The sequence below is a fragment of the Candoia aspera genome, chromosome 7, assembly GCF_035149785.1.
Source record: "Candoia aspera isolate rCanAsp1 chromosome 7, rCanAsp1.hap2, whole genome shotgun sequence".
Taxonomy (NCBI): domain Eukaryota; kingdom Metazoa; phylum Chordata; class Lepidosauria; order Squamata; family Boidae; genus Candoia; species Candoia aspera.
The window spans coordinates 48,031,117-48,049,562 of record NC_086159.1 but is presented as its reverse complement, the minus strand read 5'-3'; the positions used below and the strand labels follow the sequence as shown (position 1 = coordinate 48,049,562).

The following is an 18,446-nucleotide window of genomic DNA, read 5'->3' as shown; positions in this document are numbered from 1 at the left end:
CTGGGTTTGGATAAGATAAAGTAGACTAGAAGCTTGTTGGGGTGGGGGGGTTGATCCATGCCAGCTGGCTGTAGACCCCGTTGGCCTTTTGAACGGCCATGAAAATATAGATGTGTTCCCAGGCATTGGGGTCAGAATGTCAGTCGAAGCTTGTGAGGTGGCTTTTCTGAGGGTTGTTTGCTTTTTTGTCCGAGCTGCCGCTATGTATTTGTTTTGGTGCTGATATATTGTTTTTAATTATTTTTAAATAATTTTTATTTAATTAAGTAAAAAGCAACAGGAAAAACAAAACAAAGAAAAAAGGGGGAAAGAAATAGAACACATACATGTAATTATATACAGTACATAGCAGTATAATCCCTAACCCATCTATGTTACTGATCTTTTTTTTAAAAAAATGCTTCATTTTAATATTGCTGTTGCATAAGCTTTTCACTGAGGTAAGGGTTGAAGTTGCTGTTTTCAGTTGTTACTAGCTGCCCAGAGTTACTCTGTTGAGATGAGCAGCCATATTAATTTGAATAAATAAAGATTACATCTAATAGGGAACAGACAGGACAAGCAGTTTCTTAGCTATCATGATCTAAAGCCATTTAGGACTTAAAACATAAACATAACATAAACTTTAAATTACGTTTGGAAATGGAGTGGCAACCAGGGTAGATGATATAATAAGTAGGTGAAGTCTTCAAGTCTTCAGTTATTCCTGATGACCTCATGGACACATTAAGTTTTCTTGGCTTTGGCATCAAAGGGTTTCAGTTATCTTCATCTGGGATGTTTTTTTCAGCTTCCCAATCTAGCCTACAACCCTTGTATTCCTTGGAGGTCTCCCACATATACTAATCAGGTTTGACTCTGGTAAGTTTTCCAACTCAGACAAGTGAGCTACTTTAAGATGAGTGCAGCTACTTTAAGGATTCATTAAAGTTAATGTGATTCTTAAATAGTTGCACCTTTTTCCAGGTGAACATTAAATATTAATATTGGATGTTCCTTGTTTTCCTCCAGTCTTAGGGTAGAGCACTTTCTATGTCAGTTAGTTGACTGGGGATGGGGATAGCTAGAGTTTCTGCTTCCTATTAGCATGGGAAAGCTGCAGGTGGCAAGGCTGTTGTGTTCATCTCCATATCCTTTCACTGGGGTGATTTTTGAAAAGTATGAACCCTGTTTCTGGTTTTTTGGGGACATTAACAGAACTTGTAGAAATAGTCATCCTCTGTTACCTGAAGTTATGCACCATACAAAATAATAAACTATCTTTCAGTTGCTTTTAGAAGTAATCTGGTTGTATGTATTGAATAAACAGGAGCAGATGTTACAAGCCTGTTTACAGTATACAATTAAAAGTGTGAATTTTGGAATGGGAATGAGAACCTAGAAATTATTAATCATAATTGTATAGACATCTAGGATCTGAAAACAACCAAGTTTGCATATTTGCTATAAACTCTCCAGATATGCATGGCACATGAGTCATTATAAATATTTTAAATCAATGAATAAATAAAATACATACACAGTGGCATACTTTATACATGGCCCTTATTTCTTTTAAGGCCTTACCTTCCTGATAGCTGATGTTGCTGTTCCTAAAATTAGATTTAAAATACTTTATGAAAATAGTTATAAATTTAAACTATAAACCCTGAGGCAAAGTACAGTGCTGTAGAATTATAAATTAAACAAGGCAGACACTTTTAATTGTATACTTTCTAAAATTATGTACCTTTTTTCCTATCAAAGCGTTCATAATGTACCTCAGACTTAGAAGTGGTAACCTGTCCTGAGCTCTAGAATAGACAAGGCCATAAGAAAATAGTGTATGATACAGTTTCCCTCATCTTTTCTGATCTCACTTTTAACTCTCTTGGACCCAGGTCATGAAAACATACCATATGTATCATACTGAGAGCATCAGTGCAGAAAGTAAATTGAAAGAGGCTGAAAAGCAAGAAGAAAAACAAATTGGCAGGTCAGGAGATCCTGTTTTTCACCTTCGACTGGAAGAAAGACACCAAAGACGGAGTTCAGTGAAGAAAATTGAAAAAATGAAAGAAAAAGTAAGGATCAGTTTGCCTTAATTGTTTGGAATTAAAAAGGTAGTAATTCCAAAATTCATTTGCACTTTGGTCATAGATTTGTATTAGAATGGGTAGCTTGTGCTAGAGCTAGAAGAGTTTCATACCCACATGAGTAGTCCTCTACTTTAGAGATGGGGGAGCTGATGTTTCATTGTTGTCTTGAAGGATTGTGATTGTATTTCTGCACCTACAGAAACTAAACGTTTTTGTAAGAACAATATTAGAAATTGAAATCTAAAGCTAAACAAACATACCAGTATAAATGCACGCACATGCGTGCGCGCGCACACACATTATCCAGAACGATAGTCTTTGCTACCCTTTCCATTTTATCCCTGCAGGATTTTTCTCTTCTGCTAAAGGAACTCCTTATTTTTGTCCCCCACTGTTGGATGCTGTGTTGGTGGCTAGTGAGTCAGGACTCCCACTGGTCAATATGGCATGCTATAGTAAGAGAATAGGGCAGATCACACAACCAGTTTGCACACCAATTACTGTACCAACTTTGGCTGTCTGGTTTTGGAATTCTATTCAATTCTATTGAATTCTATTCAGTTTCTTGCAACATCCTGTGATCTGTGTCATATACAGTTTGCAGTTAGATGAAATTTTAAAAAATAATAATATACCAAAAGAATGTTCATTGTAAGAGTATGTTTCTGAAACTCCTGGTAATGTATTATATTTGATTCTTGAATTCTTTCATTGTTTCCATATTTATTTATTTAAAACATGTGCTGTATATGGCTACCCATCATACATCAAACTCTGGGTGGGTCACAACCCATGGATAAAAACAATATATACAAACAATAAACACAACCTCCCCCAGTAAAACCAAAACCAGGTTTGCATATAACTACATAAATTTCTACTTACATCAACATTTACATATAGTGAATATTCCATTTTGTTATTACTTTGTGAAATAGTGTCATAAGTTTATAATTTTTGCAGTTATGTTGATATAATTTTTTGCCATCTTTACGTATTTTTATTCTCAGCGTCAAGCAAAATACTCTGAAAACAAACTGAAATCTATTAAAGCCAGAAATGAGTATCTGCTAACCCTTGAAGCAACGAATGCTTCTGTTTTCAAATATTATATTCATGACCTTTCAGACCTGATTGATGTAAGTAGTTGTGTTTATGAAATTCTTATGCTACAGGATCATGTTTAGAATTCTGGGTCTGCTTTTTGTACTTTAAAATGGTAGGATTAGTGTTATGTTAATCACAATTACAAGAGGCTTATTTTATTTACTGTCACCTTTTGTTCTATTGAAATATACGACATATACTTGCAATGTCCTATACTTCAGGGAAGACATACAACAATGTGGGCATACTCAGGTGCAGGCTTCCAGCCTAACAGCTAAGACTGCTGCAGAGTAAGAAATGTGTTTATTATGAAGATACTTCGGTATAAGTCAAAATTGACGATACCCTCCGTGTTAAAATGGGTCTGATGGCATTTATTGAACCAGGCTGCAGAAAAGTGAAGTAATTAAGAAGTTAACTCTCCTATCTTAATACATGACTTGATTATTAATTCTATTCTGCTTTTTTCATAAAGTATATAATTCTTACTTAAATATTCATATATTTGCCTAAGATAATTTCTCTTACAGAATAAACATTCCTTCCAACAATTTCAATGAGTTAATGTAAAGCTATCAATAAGAAGTGATGTCAGTTGAGAGATAGAATCTAAAAGATATAGAACTACCCAGTGTTAATCTGACAACCTAAGCATGTTTTTCACCAGATCATGAATATTCCTTATAATAAATCTTTAAAATTGCTAATTTACTCCAGGTAGAGTGACATAGATAAATCCATTTAAAGTAGTAGTTGCCCAAGTAAGTCATTTTCATAGCCTTTTATGCTTTTATACATTAAAATATCCTTTTCAAATTCTCCATTCAGGTTTACTGCTAACTTCTAGATTGCCCTGATTTCCACACTTATTTCCCTATTTCTAAACATTCATATTCACCAATTAGTTTATCACCCTGCTCAAGAGGCAGTAATGATGTTTCAAATGTTACATAATAGTAAATTGGGCTTTTGTCATCAGAAGTGCTCTTGTTTGGCAGCCAAAATATCCACACTTAACATTTTAAGGGTACACTTAAAACATATTTAATTCCTATTTGAAATAGCATTGTGTGAAATAGCCTTTATTTCAAAGGTTAGGGAACCTTTTCAGAAAACAGTCAAAATTAAAGAGTTTGTTTACAAGCAAGCTAACTGAAATACATGTACAATAACTTGGAGATTCATTCTGCTAGCTTAGACTAGGAATACAAGCTATGTTTTTGCTATAGAGAATTTTACTTTTATTTGAAATATGTAAAATAATAATTTCAAATTCTTTACAAATTTTATCACAATGTTCTGAACCGAAGTCTGCTGAGCCTGCCAGTCATTACAGAGGAGAGTGTGGATCTGAGATGTCAAAATATTACCAGAACAATAATTATATAAGTCTCTCCTGGATTGGGGTAGATTTCTAAGTGTCATCTTCATACAACCGTTAATATTGACTGATGTGCCTACAGATAGTCAATGCAATAATGTTAGACTATGTGGCATTTCTTCCACATCTCACCATTATCTGCATACAAAGTTAATAAAGGTGATAGAGTGATAAATATTAAGATCAATGTGACAATTTATCATGAAATTATTGTGAAAACCATAGAACACATTATAGCTTTACTAACTTGGTCTCCATTACGGTTGTTCTTCCTTACCCAGTAATTATTCAATAGTTGGAATTACGTTATATATTTTTTAGTCTTTTATTTAAAATATTTAATAACATCAGCCCATTGATTATTAAATAAGCTGTAAAGTTTCATTATGTGTGAATAAAGTAGTTGCTTTTAGCTATTTTGTTGAAATTTGATTTTTATTTCTAAATGTTTACTTCTATTTTCTTCTTTTGGATATTCTGTTAGTGTTGCGATCTTGGATATCATGCAAGCCTGAACAGAGCCTTAAGAACATATCTCTCTGCAGAATATAACCTTGAAACCTCACGACATGAGGGCTTGGACATCATTGAAAGTGCTGTTGACAATCTGGAGCCCCGAAGTGACAAGCAGAGATTCATGGAAATGTATCCAACAGCCTTTTGTCCCCCAATGAAATTTGATTTCCAACCCCATATGGGTGATGAGGTCAGTAATTGGTGACCAAATTTTTGAATAGTCCTCCACTGAAGAATTCCTATGGTAGGAACTTTGTCAAGTTTGGAAAGAGAAGTAAATTCTTCAAGCAGTTGTATAATTTATAGAGAATGGATGTTATTCTATCCTTATAAAGTCTTGTTTTATAGTAGTAAGAATACATAATATCCATTTCCTTGTTTTCCTGTTACTTAACTCCAAAGAAATCTCTAGAAATCTCTAAAATGTAACTTGTAGTCAAAAGGGAGGTCCTGTGATATTAGACTGTATAATATGAACCAGCATTTAAGCATTACTCCTCTTGCCATGTAGAACTGGATCTCCAACAATTAGCTGAATCCCATAATTTCTTCCTAAACAGTGTGTATCTGGTATATATAATACTTTGATTGAATTAATTTTACATTTAAATCTATGGAAATACAACCATGCCAAAATAGTTTTTCCTTGGTATGGATGTACTAGACACTCCAATTCCCTATACCATATCTCCCTATACACTTGAATATATAACTTAGTATGCTAATGAATAATGTGAATTTATTTTGTAGAGACTGTGTTAACTCTTGTATATGAGTACATGCTGAAGCACTTAGGCTGCTGACCCATTTCTAGTTGTCAAATGGAGATATTACCATTTACTGGAAAATGATGCTTCTTGGAAAATGCTATTTATGCTGCATTCGCTCCAATGGCAATAATTCATAGTTTGGTCCAATTAATTAACCTAACAGGTACACTCCACATTCCATCTCTCTAGCTATTTTCAATCCAGGATGTCATCGCCTTAGATACCACTTGTAATGGTTGCCTTATTCTAACATACTCAGCCTCACAAGCAGGTTCTTAATGAAAACTGATTTATTGAAAGAATAGTGTGCAAATACAAAGAAAGCTGAGAATGACCAAAAGCGTGCCAAATACAAACTAAAAACCCTCGCTTCAAACCCGATCCCGCCCCTCGCCCCACCATAGCAACCACCCCCTCCCAGGTGTTGGTAACCGTTACACATCGGCCTGGGAAAGTAACCTTGAACACATGCAATAACCCAAACATACATTCCTCAGTAACAGTAAGGAGATTACAGCCCAGCACAGCTGAAATTCTCCTCCCAGCAAATGACAGACATGGATCAGGAAATTGACATGTGAAACGTTACGATGTATCCAGACCATTGGAACGATGAACATGACATACCGCCTCCCTTTAAGAAACTAAACTAAGAAGCAGGCTTATCAGGATAGGCAGTATGAAAACGGGTAATTAAAACAGGGGAGTTAACATCGCAGGCAGCAACCCACTCAGGATGAGGGAAATGTTTCCAACGGACAAGGTATTGCAGGGTAGAACGAAGTCGAGAATCAAGAATCTCCTTCACTTCAAAGTGCTGCTGGCCATCAATCATAATGGGCTCAGGGGGTGAAGGCTCTGGGTGCCAGCGATCCAATTGGTGGAAAGGCTTGAGCAGGCTGCAATGAAAAACGGGGTGCAAACGTTTAAGATTATGAGGTAAATCCAACTTAAATGTAACAGGATTAATTTGGCCCACAATAGGAAAAGGGCCCACGAACTTGGGTGCCAATTTCTTCGAGGGTTGAGGAGATTTGATAAACTTGGTGGAGAGATAGACTTTATCCCTGACTTTGAAAGCTGGCTGTGGCGCCCGCTTGGTGTCAGCGTGGCGTTTGTAAGCAGCCTGGGCATCTGCAAGAGCCTGTTGGATTTTGGGCCAGGAGTCCCCTAGATGTGTTGCCCAATCCGTAGGGGACGAGGGGGGAGATGTTGGTTGAGGTAGCTCAGGAATGGGAACAAAATCCCGGCCAAAGACGGTACGGAAAGGGACTTGCCCGGTGCTTTGATGCACTGCGTTGTTGTAGGCGACCTCAGCAAAGGGAAGGAGATAGACCCAATTGTCCTGCTGATAATTCACAAAAGCCCGCAGATACTGCTCCAGTGTGGAATTAAGTGCCTCTGTAGATCTGTCAGTCTCAGGATGCGACGCAGTGGATAGTGCCTGTTTAGTGCCCACCAATTTCATAAAAGCCCACCAAAACTGGGAAGTAAATTGTGTGCCTCTGTCAGTCACCAAATGGGCGGGGCTCCCATGGAGCCTGTACACGTGTACAAGGAAGAGGTGGGCCAGCTGTTGAGCAGAGGGAATAGAAGTCCACGGAATGAAATGGGCTTGTTTCGAGAAATAGTCTTTTACCACCCAAATCACAGTTTTCCTAGTCTTTTACCACCCAAATCACAGTTTTCCTCTGGCTTGGAGGTAAATCCACGATAAAATCCATGGAAATTTCCTCCCAGGGTTGAGAGGGACTGGCTACTGGTTGCAATAACCCTTGGGGCTTGCCAAACTTCCTTTTGGATCCTGCGCACACTGGGCAGGAGGCAACGTAGCTTTTGACATCATGCCTCAGCATGGGCCACCAGAATTGGCGCTGAACCAAGTGGAGAGTTTTTACAAAGCCGAAGTGACCAGCCACTTTATCATCATGGGAATGGAGCAAAATGTCTGCGCAAATCGTCAGGGACATAGAGACGGGTGTGCTTCCAAGCAAAGCCCCGGTCCCAAGTAACATTGTTCATATTCGCTTGCAACCAAGTGTCAGATTTCAATTTGGAGAGAAACTGTTGTTGCAAGTCAGAGGGAATTGGCAACCTTCCTGCACGGGGTGAAAGTGAAACGTTGGGCTGCTGTGCACGAGTCTGGCCGCGGGTCACAGCTGCCATGCCCAATTGGGGTTCAGTCCACAATGTACCCACCAGGTCAGGAGCAGAGCTTGAATCCTGGGGCAAGCGGGAAAGGGCATCTGCTAGAAAGTTTTTCTTTCCCGGAATAAACTTTAACTTGAAATCAAAACGGCTGAAGAATTGAGCCCATCTGATTTGCTTTGGGCTGAGCTTCCAAGGCGCACTGAGCGCTTCAAGGTTCTTGTGATCAGTCCAAACCTCGAAGGGGTAGGTAGCCCCCTCCAGTAAGTGCCGCCAAGTGTCTAAAGCAGCCTTAACTGCAAAAGCCTCTTTTTCCCAAACGTGCCACCGCCTTTCAGTCTCAGAAAATTTACGGGATAGGTAAGTGCAGGGCTTTAGACACCCCAACTCATCTGCCTGCAGCAGGAGTGCTCCAATAGAAAAGTCAGAGGCATCCACTTGAACCACAAAAGGTTTGGCTGGATCGGGATGTTGCAGAATGGGTTCAGCAGTGAATAGCTGTTTAAGTTTGTCAAAAGCCACCTGGCATGCAGGCGTCCATTTAAGTAACGCACCAGGGTTCTTTACCCTTCGGGTATCCCCCAACCCTTTTGTTTTGAGTAGCTCAGTGAGGGGCAACACTATCTCAGCAAACCCCTGGATGAACTGGCGATAATAGTTAGCGAACCCCAGGAAACTCTGGAGCTGCCTACGCGTACGTGGCCGCTCCCATTCCAGGATGGCTTGAATCTTATCTGGATCCATCTCAATACCCTTGTCTGAAATTCTGTAGCCCAGAGAGTCAATTTGAGATTTATGAAACGCACATTTAGACAGTTTAGCATACAGTTCAGCCTTTCTTAGTTTGCTGAGCACTTGCCTCACCAGTTTTTCATGTTCCTCCATTGTTTCAGTATAAATCAACACATCATCCAAATACACCAAGACCCCTTTGAATAAATGGTCATGCAAGACCTCATTGATCAATTGCATAAAGACCCCAGGCACTCCCGCCAACCCAAAAGGTAACACTTTATACTGGAAAGAGCCCAGAGGGCAATTGAAAGCAGTTTTCCATTCATCCCCCTCCCGTATGCGAATGCGGAAATATGCCTCCCGCAGATCTAACTTGGAGAATATTTTCCCCTTCACCAGATGTGTTAACATGTCTTTGATTAACGGTATGGGATATTTATTTAATATTGAGACTGCATTTAATCCCCGGAAATCTGTACAAAGTCGCAAAGTTCCATCTTTCTTTGGTCTGAAGAGAACAGGAGCACCTACCGGGGAATTGGCAGGTTCAATAAAACCCCTAGCCAGATTTTTGTCGACAAACTCTCGTAGCATTGCCAGTTCCTTCTGGGTCATAGCATAAATTTTTGGCTTAGGCAATTGTGCATTAGGGATAAACTCTATGGCACAGTCAGTTTTGCGGTGCGGCGGCAGCTGATCCGCCTCCTTTTCGCCAAACACATCTGCAAAGTCCTGGTATTGTTCCGACAGCCCGTCTAGCGGACCGGTGAGGAAATGCGGAGTTGCTGCCGCCTCCCTCCCCACAGCACCATTGTCCAAGTCATCCCCCTCCGGGGCTTTGTAGAACCCATCTGCAAAAGTCACAGTCCTGTGCACCCAGTTTATCTGTGGGTTCTGTTGGACGAACCAAGGCATCCCCAAAATGACAAATGGACCCCCCACAGGCGCCACCACAAAAGGCAGTTTCTCCCAGTGGCTGCCCATTTGCAACGCCACCATCCCTGTGGAGTGAGTCACCGGTTTCCCCCCCACTGTAGATCCGTCCAATTGGGTAAAGATCATGGGCCGTTTCAAAGGGAATGTGGGTAGCTCTAACGCAGCCACCACATCAGGGTGCATTAAACACCGCGAGCACCCTGAATCCACCATTGCCCACACTGCCACAGTTCGTGTCCGGAACCCCAATTTCACCTTCATGGTCAGGGTAGGGAAGTTCCCACTCACCAAAGCGTGATCGCGCCCCTCCTCTACCACCTGCCCAGCGGCGCCTCTTAAGGCAGGTGGCTGGCGTTTCCCGCCGGCTGAGCCAGCTTGAGCTCCCCTTCGTCCCCATAGAAAGGGGCGTTCTCAGCCTCGGTTTCAGCCATCGCTGCCTTCATCTTCCTGGGCACAGAGGGGGATTTCCCTGACGGCTTTGCCGGACGCTCCTCGGTCTTCCTCTGAGGGCACGCCGCTGCTCTGTGCCCCTCCTTCCCACAACGGAGGCATTGCCCTTTCGCAAACCGGCTCTCCTTTTCCTCCTGCCAGGCCATGTGTCCCGCTCTGCCGGTGGTGCCCGGTGGCTTGCCCGTCCTCGTCATGGCCATTTGCTTGGGGCCCCTCCTGGTTTGAGCGAACTTAGCCTGGGCTTGCTCGACATTCCCCGCTAGTTGAATCCAGTCATATAGGGTGATCGGATCTGCCCTTCCTAACGCCCATCTCAGTAAGTTGGGTCTCAGTCCGTCTTTGAACATTTCTATCAGAGTAGTTGGCGACCAATTGACCTTTGCCGCTAGGGCTTGGAATTCTAGGGCATAATCGGCCACGGACTTTGATCCTTGGAACAGTTCTCTCAGAGCCACCTTAGCTTTCTCCTTTGCTAACGGGTCAGCAAAATGCATTTTTAGCGCCCACAGAAAGTCTCTGAAATCATCCAACTCCATGGCATCCATCTCGGTTAATTGGACAAACCAATCAGCTGCCCTCCCCTCCAGTTGAGTGGCTACAGCGTTTATCTTTGCCCTTTCCGAAGAAAACAGCCTCCCAAACTCCTCCATATAGCTTTTTGCATTAGTCAGGAAGAATGACAGCTTCGTGGGATCCCCGTTAAACTTGACAGTGAAATCCCTATACCTGGTCCCTTGTGGGCTTCTCTTCTCTTTCCACCCATCCCTCCTCCTGGGCTCCGGAGACCTTTCTTCTCGAGGAGGGGGGGGGGGAATTCGCAATCCCTCTCTTCTGATCTCTGCTTTGTCCCCTCCCTCTGTCCTCATCCCGCCGTGGAGGCGATGGAGACGCCCGCTGGGGACTGCGCGGTGGGGATCCCCCCCAGTACCTCCTCTGGTCTTTCCTCCTCACACTCGGGGGGGGGGGAGAAACAGATGGGAACAACTGTCTATAGTGATATTCCCTTCTTCCTCTGTCCTGGCTGCCCCTCGCAAATGACATCCTCGCCATCATGTCTTCTAAAGACTTTACCCTGGCTTCCAACCTCTGTGATTTCTCAGTGGCCCTGGAGACATCCGACCCACTCCTCTCCATTATGGCCACATCTGGGGACAGCGGATACCTTGGCTTCACAGGTGCCTGGGGCACTCCGGACAGGGTTCCCTCCTCCTTTCTGACCACCTTGGACTTTACCGCTTTCGCAGTAGCTGAGCTGGAGTCTGAGGTCTCCGACAGTTCCTCCGATTCTGGAGTGAGGGTCCTTTCCCTTCTTTGCCTCATGGAATCCGTTTCCCCCACGCTGGAATCCTCACTCTCTCCCGAGCGGGAAGTAGGTTCAGTCATCACTAACTTTATTTCCTCACAGTAACACTGGAAGGAGGTTAGTGGTAAGAGTTTTAAGATTCTCACCTTTATGTAATGGTTGCCTTATTCTAACATACTCAGCCTCACAAGCAGGTTCTTAATGAAAACTGATTTATTGAAAGAATAGTGTGCAAATACAAAGAAAGCTGAGAATGACCAAAAGCACGCCAAATACAAACTAAAAACCCTCGCTTCAAACCCGATCCCGCCCCTCGCCCCACCATAGCAACCACCCCCTCTCAGGTGTTGGTAACCGTTACACATCGGCCTGGGAAAGTAACCTTGAACACATGCAATAACCCAAACATACATTCCTCAGTAACAGTAAGGAGATTACAGCCCGGCACGGCTGAAATTCTCCTCCCAGCAAATGACAGACACGGATCAGGAAATTGATATGTGAAACGTTACGATGTATCCAGACCATTGGAACGATGAACATGACACCACTGATAATTACCCAAAGAAACTGGTAGTTTCTTCAAATGCATCAATTTCTTATTTAGATCAATTAAGATTCCCAGAAAGGATGAAATTTAAACAGTATTTTTGTCTGCATATAGATAGCTACTTTCCTTTATTGTGATTTCTTTTTGTTAGTTTCCAGCTTTTATCCAGCTAAAGAAAGAGTTGTTAGAGTAAGAGCCAGTATGGTTTTTACAGACACAAGAAGATGGTCAGACAAACTATATCAAGAGTACTGTTCTTTAACATTTTGTGTAGAACTTAATTTACTAGATACTCTATGCAAATTCCAGGCCAGATCAACCATTCATTGCTGACTATTGAACTGTGCCACAAGACTGGTAATCTTTTTATTCCTTGGCCAAATACAGAGGACTTTCATTATTTGCAGTAGTTACATTCTATAAAGTTGCTGCGAACACTGAAACCTCAGCTGGGAACATGCGTGTTGGGTGATGCAAATTTTTCACTGCTCTGCATGACTGTAAAAACACCACGAGTACTGATTTTGCAGTTACAACTAAATCTTAGCCAGTAGGAGAATTCACAAATGCAGAATCTGCAAATAACGAGAATTGACTGTAGCTTGCAACCTGTAAGTAAAGGAAAGGGAAAGTTGGTTTTATAAGTTTCCTATATCATTCAAGCTTCTTCAGAGTGGTCCAGAATCATTCAAAAGTGTAGCAAGACACTAGCTGCAAACAGAAAACTTTTAGAGTGTTTAAGATGGCATTAATTGCCTGCCTAATTATTTATCACTGATACTGTTCTTTGGTCAGGCATAGTGTAGCCAGTGCGTAGGGAGGGCCATATGCTAGAGAAGGTTGCCATGTTTCAAGCAGTGCTGAGAGTCAAGCTTCTGGCAGTTCAGTCAGACAGTTGTGGTGTTTGTGGCTACTGTATAATGAATAACAGTTTGACAACATCCAGGCGTTCCTAGTGAGTACTACCATAGTTTTTCTGTTAGTGACTCATATGTAAGCACCCACAGCAATTTCCATGTTCTCATATTCATAGTGACATGTGTGTATATCCAATTATCCATAAGAATATTTATTTAATGTAAATTGTTGTAGTCTTTTAATTAAAGGAAAACTATTAGCATCATATATTTTATCCTGTGTCTTGATGGTTGCAGATTTGATCCATTATGCAAAAGAGCTGTGCATTTTTTTCTCCTCTTTTCACCTGATTTCTCAGTGTCTACTGCTTTTCCAGGTTTCTCAGGTCAGTGCTCAACAGCCAGTTCAAGGGGAACTCATGCTAAGGTATCAGCAACTTCAGTCTCGACTGACAACATTGAAAATTGAAAATGAAGAGGTAAAATTTGTTCCTGTCCGTACAGTGAAATAGATTGTGTAATGGCTGCCTTCATCGTTTTATCTTTACTTATTTATTTATATATCACATGTGTGCCCTGCTGCAGACTATGGTACCAAATCTTTCCCATGTTAAAATGGAAATATGCACATTGGTCTTTTTAAGGCAAAGTTTTATTTTGATATTATCTGGTGGATAGTGTATCCTTCACTTTTATGCCTTCCATGTATAAGATTCATTCCATACTTCGCAGCCATATTAGTTTCTTTGTGATAACCTTTCCATAAATATATTATAATACTTCTGTTCATACAAATCAGTTTTCTGAAAGTAGGCACTTAGCTCAATTTTTTTTAAAGGTTAGTACCGTCTGTATATAGATACTTTATAAAGAATGAAAGAACAAGTACATGTCCCAAGAGTTTACAAACCAAAAATAAATACAGAGAAGGAAAATAATAGATTTTGGAACAATTCAGCTTTTTTTCCAGTACCACAACATTGAGCTTACTAGTGATGTATATGATACACTTGCTAAGCTGGGATCGCACAACTTGACTCTGAATTGAAATTTATTGGGTTTTTTTAAATTGCATTCTTCTTGCAGTAGTGATTTTGCTTTATAGAAGTTATATGGACCACTCTGAAGTGACTATAGCTTCATCATGCAGAAGTGGTTTGGCAGCTTTTCTCATCTGCTTTAACTGTTTTAGGAGAATGGGACCAGCACAGAGGACATAAGGCTATGCTCTCCATTTGCTAACTGTCTTTAATCAGGCTGGATGCTCATCTATAAAGCTCCCTTTTCAAATTACTTTACATTTAAAAATGGTCCTACAGAATTGAGCAGAATGGAATATGTTTACCAACCTATGGGTAGGAAAAAAAATAGTCTATTTGAAAAGGAGAAAGAACCTCAGCAGAAACTCATCCTAAGTAGGATGAAACTCAGCAAAAAAAAAAAAAGAGGAAAGTGCTTAATGATCTGGTCTCAGGAGATAATCCACTCTTTCTTCCACACATTCATATGTGCCACCAAGAGGAATTAAACACAAATAATGCTGTGCTGTGTGATATTTGTTGCAATGTACCCTCTGAAAAGAATTTAATTCTCACAAGAACCACCAACACAGTAGTACTTCTAAAACAAGAGTCTGAACTGAAGACTATAATTTAATTTGTTAACTGCTTTTTTTGTTGTTTTGATGAGAAGGGTCTACATGTAGGACTTGGTGAAACCTCAAATTTCTTATGTTCACATCCCACAGTTTCATCAGAGATGATGTATCAAAGGATTGATTTCCCCAACCCTTTTCCATTCTCATTCTGAAATAAATTTTGATCTCCCTTTCTGTTTGATGAAATGGACTTGTCAACCCCAGGTTAAGAAGACAACAGAAGCTACTTTACAGACAATACAAGATATGGTCACCATTGAAGACTATGATGTTTCTGAATGTTTCCAGCACAGTCGCTCCACTGAGTCTGTGAAGTCAACAGTTTCTGAAACCTACTTGAGCAAGCCTAGCATTGCTAAAAGAAGAGCTAACCAGCAGGAGACTGAACAGTTCTATTTCATGGTATGTTGAATACTTTTCCAGACATATTATGCAATGTGATTTGATGGTTGTTGTTTTTTTCCTGGAATTCCACTAATTTTGATTACAAATATTCAGGTATGAAACAAATAGATTTGTGTCTCTGCAGAAATTCAGAGAGTACCTGGAAGGAAGCAATCTTATCACAAAGCTTCAGGCAAAACATGATTCACTGCAGCGGACTCTTGGAGAAGGTAAATGATCCAAAATACATTGCAGCCATATGTTGAACATTTGGACTTGATTCAGTTATTGTAGGAAACATAGCTTTCTGCTGCGTGGATAGCTGATTCTTCTCTTTAACATGCCAAAAAAGGCAATTGATGGTAAACTTAAAAAAAAAACACCAAATGAATTTACATATATTCATGCCAGTCACACTACTGCCCTTTGGGGTAAGCAACATTCTCCATAGCACAGAAAGGGAATGAAAAATAGTAATCTAAAGAAATGAAGGCATGAGGTAAGACAAAGAAAAAAATATATGAATCTAGTTCACACGAGCTCCATTCGCTGTACCGCTCCATATTTTTCTAACCTTGAAAATGATTCTTGCTTCCGTCATATCCATACACCAGATTCATGCATTAACTTTTGTTCTTTCAGTTGTAACTTTTCTTTTTCTTTTTAGGATCTCATCAACTCTATCCCCCCATGACCTTCTAGGTCTTTCTTTTCCTCTTCACCGATTCACTCTTCCTTAAGCATATATTTGCTCTGCATTTCACTTTTCACTCATTTATTTCTCTTACATGCACTTTTGTACTCAGTGCACATTCATTCAGGACCTATTCATTCTTGATCATATCACTTCTTGTTTTGCCACACACACTTATTAGAATTCCCATTACCACGGCATGGTATGTTTCTCCTATCATATCCAATTCTCACTGTCAAAAAATAAAAAAATAAAAATCAGTGACTATAAGGCAGAATTAAAGTGTTGCATTCTTGATGTTTTCTGAGCTTGGTTTTCTTCTCGCAAAGGTTTCATTGCCAGACTAGGTAACATCAGCGGAGCTTATATCAGAGCCTGGTTACCAGATTACCTAGCCTGGTAATAAAATGCCTACAAAAAGAAAACCAAGCTTAGAGAACACCAAGAATCCAACAATTCAATTCTGAGCTACACATTTTCTTTACTATTGCAATGGATTTAAATCATGGTTTTAATTTGTGCCGAATTTATTTATTATACTAAGTTATTATGCATTTCTGCTTGTTTGGGAGTTTAGTGTGATGCACAAGCCCATGTATTATAGTTTGTAAACCACGGTTGCTGTTTGATAAGGGATCATGCTAAGCCAAAGGGAAATAAACTGAAAGCCATATAATGTTTAGTACTGTGTGCAAACCCAGACTCATAACAGCAAATTAATCACTATACACTTGGATGAGGAAAAAACCCAAAACCACACACACAAAATAAAACTAACCTTGTTTTTTTATTTATTGAAGCATCGCACATTTTTCTTTTCTTTTTTTAATAAACCAATTACTAATAATTATTGCAGAAAAAACATTAGAGCCCTAATAGGCAGGATGAGATAGAAAATAAGATACATTAGCCATCCCACTGTGCAAGGCCATTTAGTGTCCAATTTACTGTGTGAATTGTTTTATATTATAATTCCTAAGAGTCAAGATATTTCTCTCTTAATAGCGTTACCTTGCATCTTCTGCTGTAGTATTTATTAACTACATCCCTGAAGGCTTAAACAGTGCCTCATAATGAGTAGAATATATTATAAACTTTCTGGGCGAAAGCATGGGGCTGCCAGTTTGTTCATTATATTACCGAGAAAGCACGTCTTTCATTCCAAATGTGCTCCAGCAGAGTAATTCTTCTAACAGTGGGATTTCATGCATTGTCATGAATCACAGCAAATCTCTTTCATACTTTTAAACGGGATTTGTAATCGTGCTGTTGCGGATATGCAAAAATTAAGTTAAAAAACCTCTATTACCCCCAGAATTTAATATTTGACTGTATTGTCTGCCTATGTGTCACGGTCTTTCTACAGACATACTTGCTACTTTGCTACATGGCAAGAGTTTTAAGATCAGTTTATATGAATTTTTAAAAAATTAAATAGCTACTTTTAAGACCAGCTCCTTGGGCCATACTATGTATGTTTTATTTCTTTTTTTCCTTTTACATAGCCAGAGTTGTATTTATGGAAATTAGGGATAATCCTGTTGTCCCACAGGTGTGCTGTGAAACAAAATCTGAGTAATCATTTATGAGCAGAAACAGCTACTTATGCTCTTATGTGGGTGGAGCTGAATGATAGAATAGTTAAGTTTCAGGTTTAACTATAACTAAATAAGCTACATATATTAACTAAATCAAGATGCATAAAACTGAACCTGGTCTATTTGCAGAAAATGTCAGTGTTTATAAGAATTAAACTCAGTTCTTAACCCTTTTCCCATCAAACTGCCATAATTAAGTTTATTGAATACAATATTGGACCATAATTTTCTAATTTGGTAAACTAGAGGAAATCTATTTTGTCCTTGTTATCTTGTGTGTGAAAGGTGGAAGGTCCCCTGCGCAAGCACCGAGTCATGTCTGACCCTTTGGGGGGACGCTGCTTTTGCGACGCTTTCTTGGCAGACCATAGTGGGGTGGTTTGCCATTGCCTTCCCCAGTCCTCACCTTAATTTCTGCAAATCATCCAGCACTGATGGTTTTTATTTATTTATCAATTTTGTCACCACCCATTTCCCTCAAAAGGATTTTGCGTAACCTCTGTTTATTTCAGAGGGACATTTGCAGGATTGCTAAGTTAAAAATAATTGAAATGTATGACGGATATATAGAACATTATTGGGCTCATATGTACCAGATATTTATATTTAACACAAAGTCATATATCTTTATGTGACATCATTAAATATGTACTTTCCTCAGTATAGCTACATCCTAAATTACTTTCTAACTTATGAATGTTGGCAGTATGTTCATTCCCCAAAGCATCCTGGTAAGCTTTTCTCTTTCTGTGAATAATTCATTATATATGCATGCACAGACTGGTACCACTGCTTAAAATTTTGTTTTGCTTAACTTAGTAGCATAAATATTCTTTACTCAGGTAAGAAAGAATGTTTGCTTTCTGAACATTTCAAAACTCTCTGTGGTCATAGGAAACCATTGCTCTTGTATGTAAGCGTAAGTCTTGTGAAATAAATATGAACAGTTACAGTATAAATAATTGAGGATTGAAAATCGGGTTAGCATATGTGTTGTGCAGTTATGCAGGAAAGCTACGTCTGGCTCCATTGGCTTTCAGATTACGTTGCTCTTATCCTTTAGGTCACAGGGCAGAATATATGACTACAAGGTAAGTTATTAAACATTCTCTCAAAGTTTATTTTACAGTAAGCTACAATTTTTGTAAAATAGGAGTATTATGTTTCTGAAAGGCTGAACATATCACTTAAAAAAATAAGGAAGAAACTTTAAGAATAGGACACCAAACCTTCCAGAATATAATCACATCTCCAATAAGCTCCCAATGGGTTTCAGTGCTCC

At 39.7% G+C, this 18,446-nt stretch overlaps 1 protein-coding gene across 2 annotated transcripts in view; it reads left to right on the top strand.

Annotated features, from left to right (window-relative positions):
- Positions 1-18,446, top strand: part of SRGAP1 (SLIT-ROBO Rho GTPase activating protein 1) — a 114,194-nt gene that overhangs the window by 64,053 nt on the left and 31,695 nt on the right. For both annotated transcript variants that reach the window (XM_063309261.1, XM_063309259.1), the window contains exons 5-11: positions 1,881-2,063; positions 3,089-3,217; positions 5,051-5,272; positions 13,209-13,310; positions 14,693-14,890; positions 15,018-15,102; positions 18,228-18,255. In XM_063309261.1, coding sequence (XP_063165331.1) covers positions 1,881-2,063; positions 3,089-3,217; positions 5,051-5,272; positions 13,209-13,310; positions 14,693-14,890; positions 15,018-15,102; positions 18,228-18,255 — 947 coding nt within the window. The remainder of the gene's footprint in view (positions 1-1,880; positions 2,064-3,088; positions 3,218-5,050; positions 5,273-13,208; positions 13,311-14,692; positions 14,891-15,017; positions 15,103-18,227; positions 18,256-18,446) is intronic.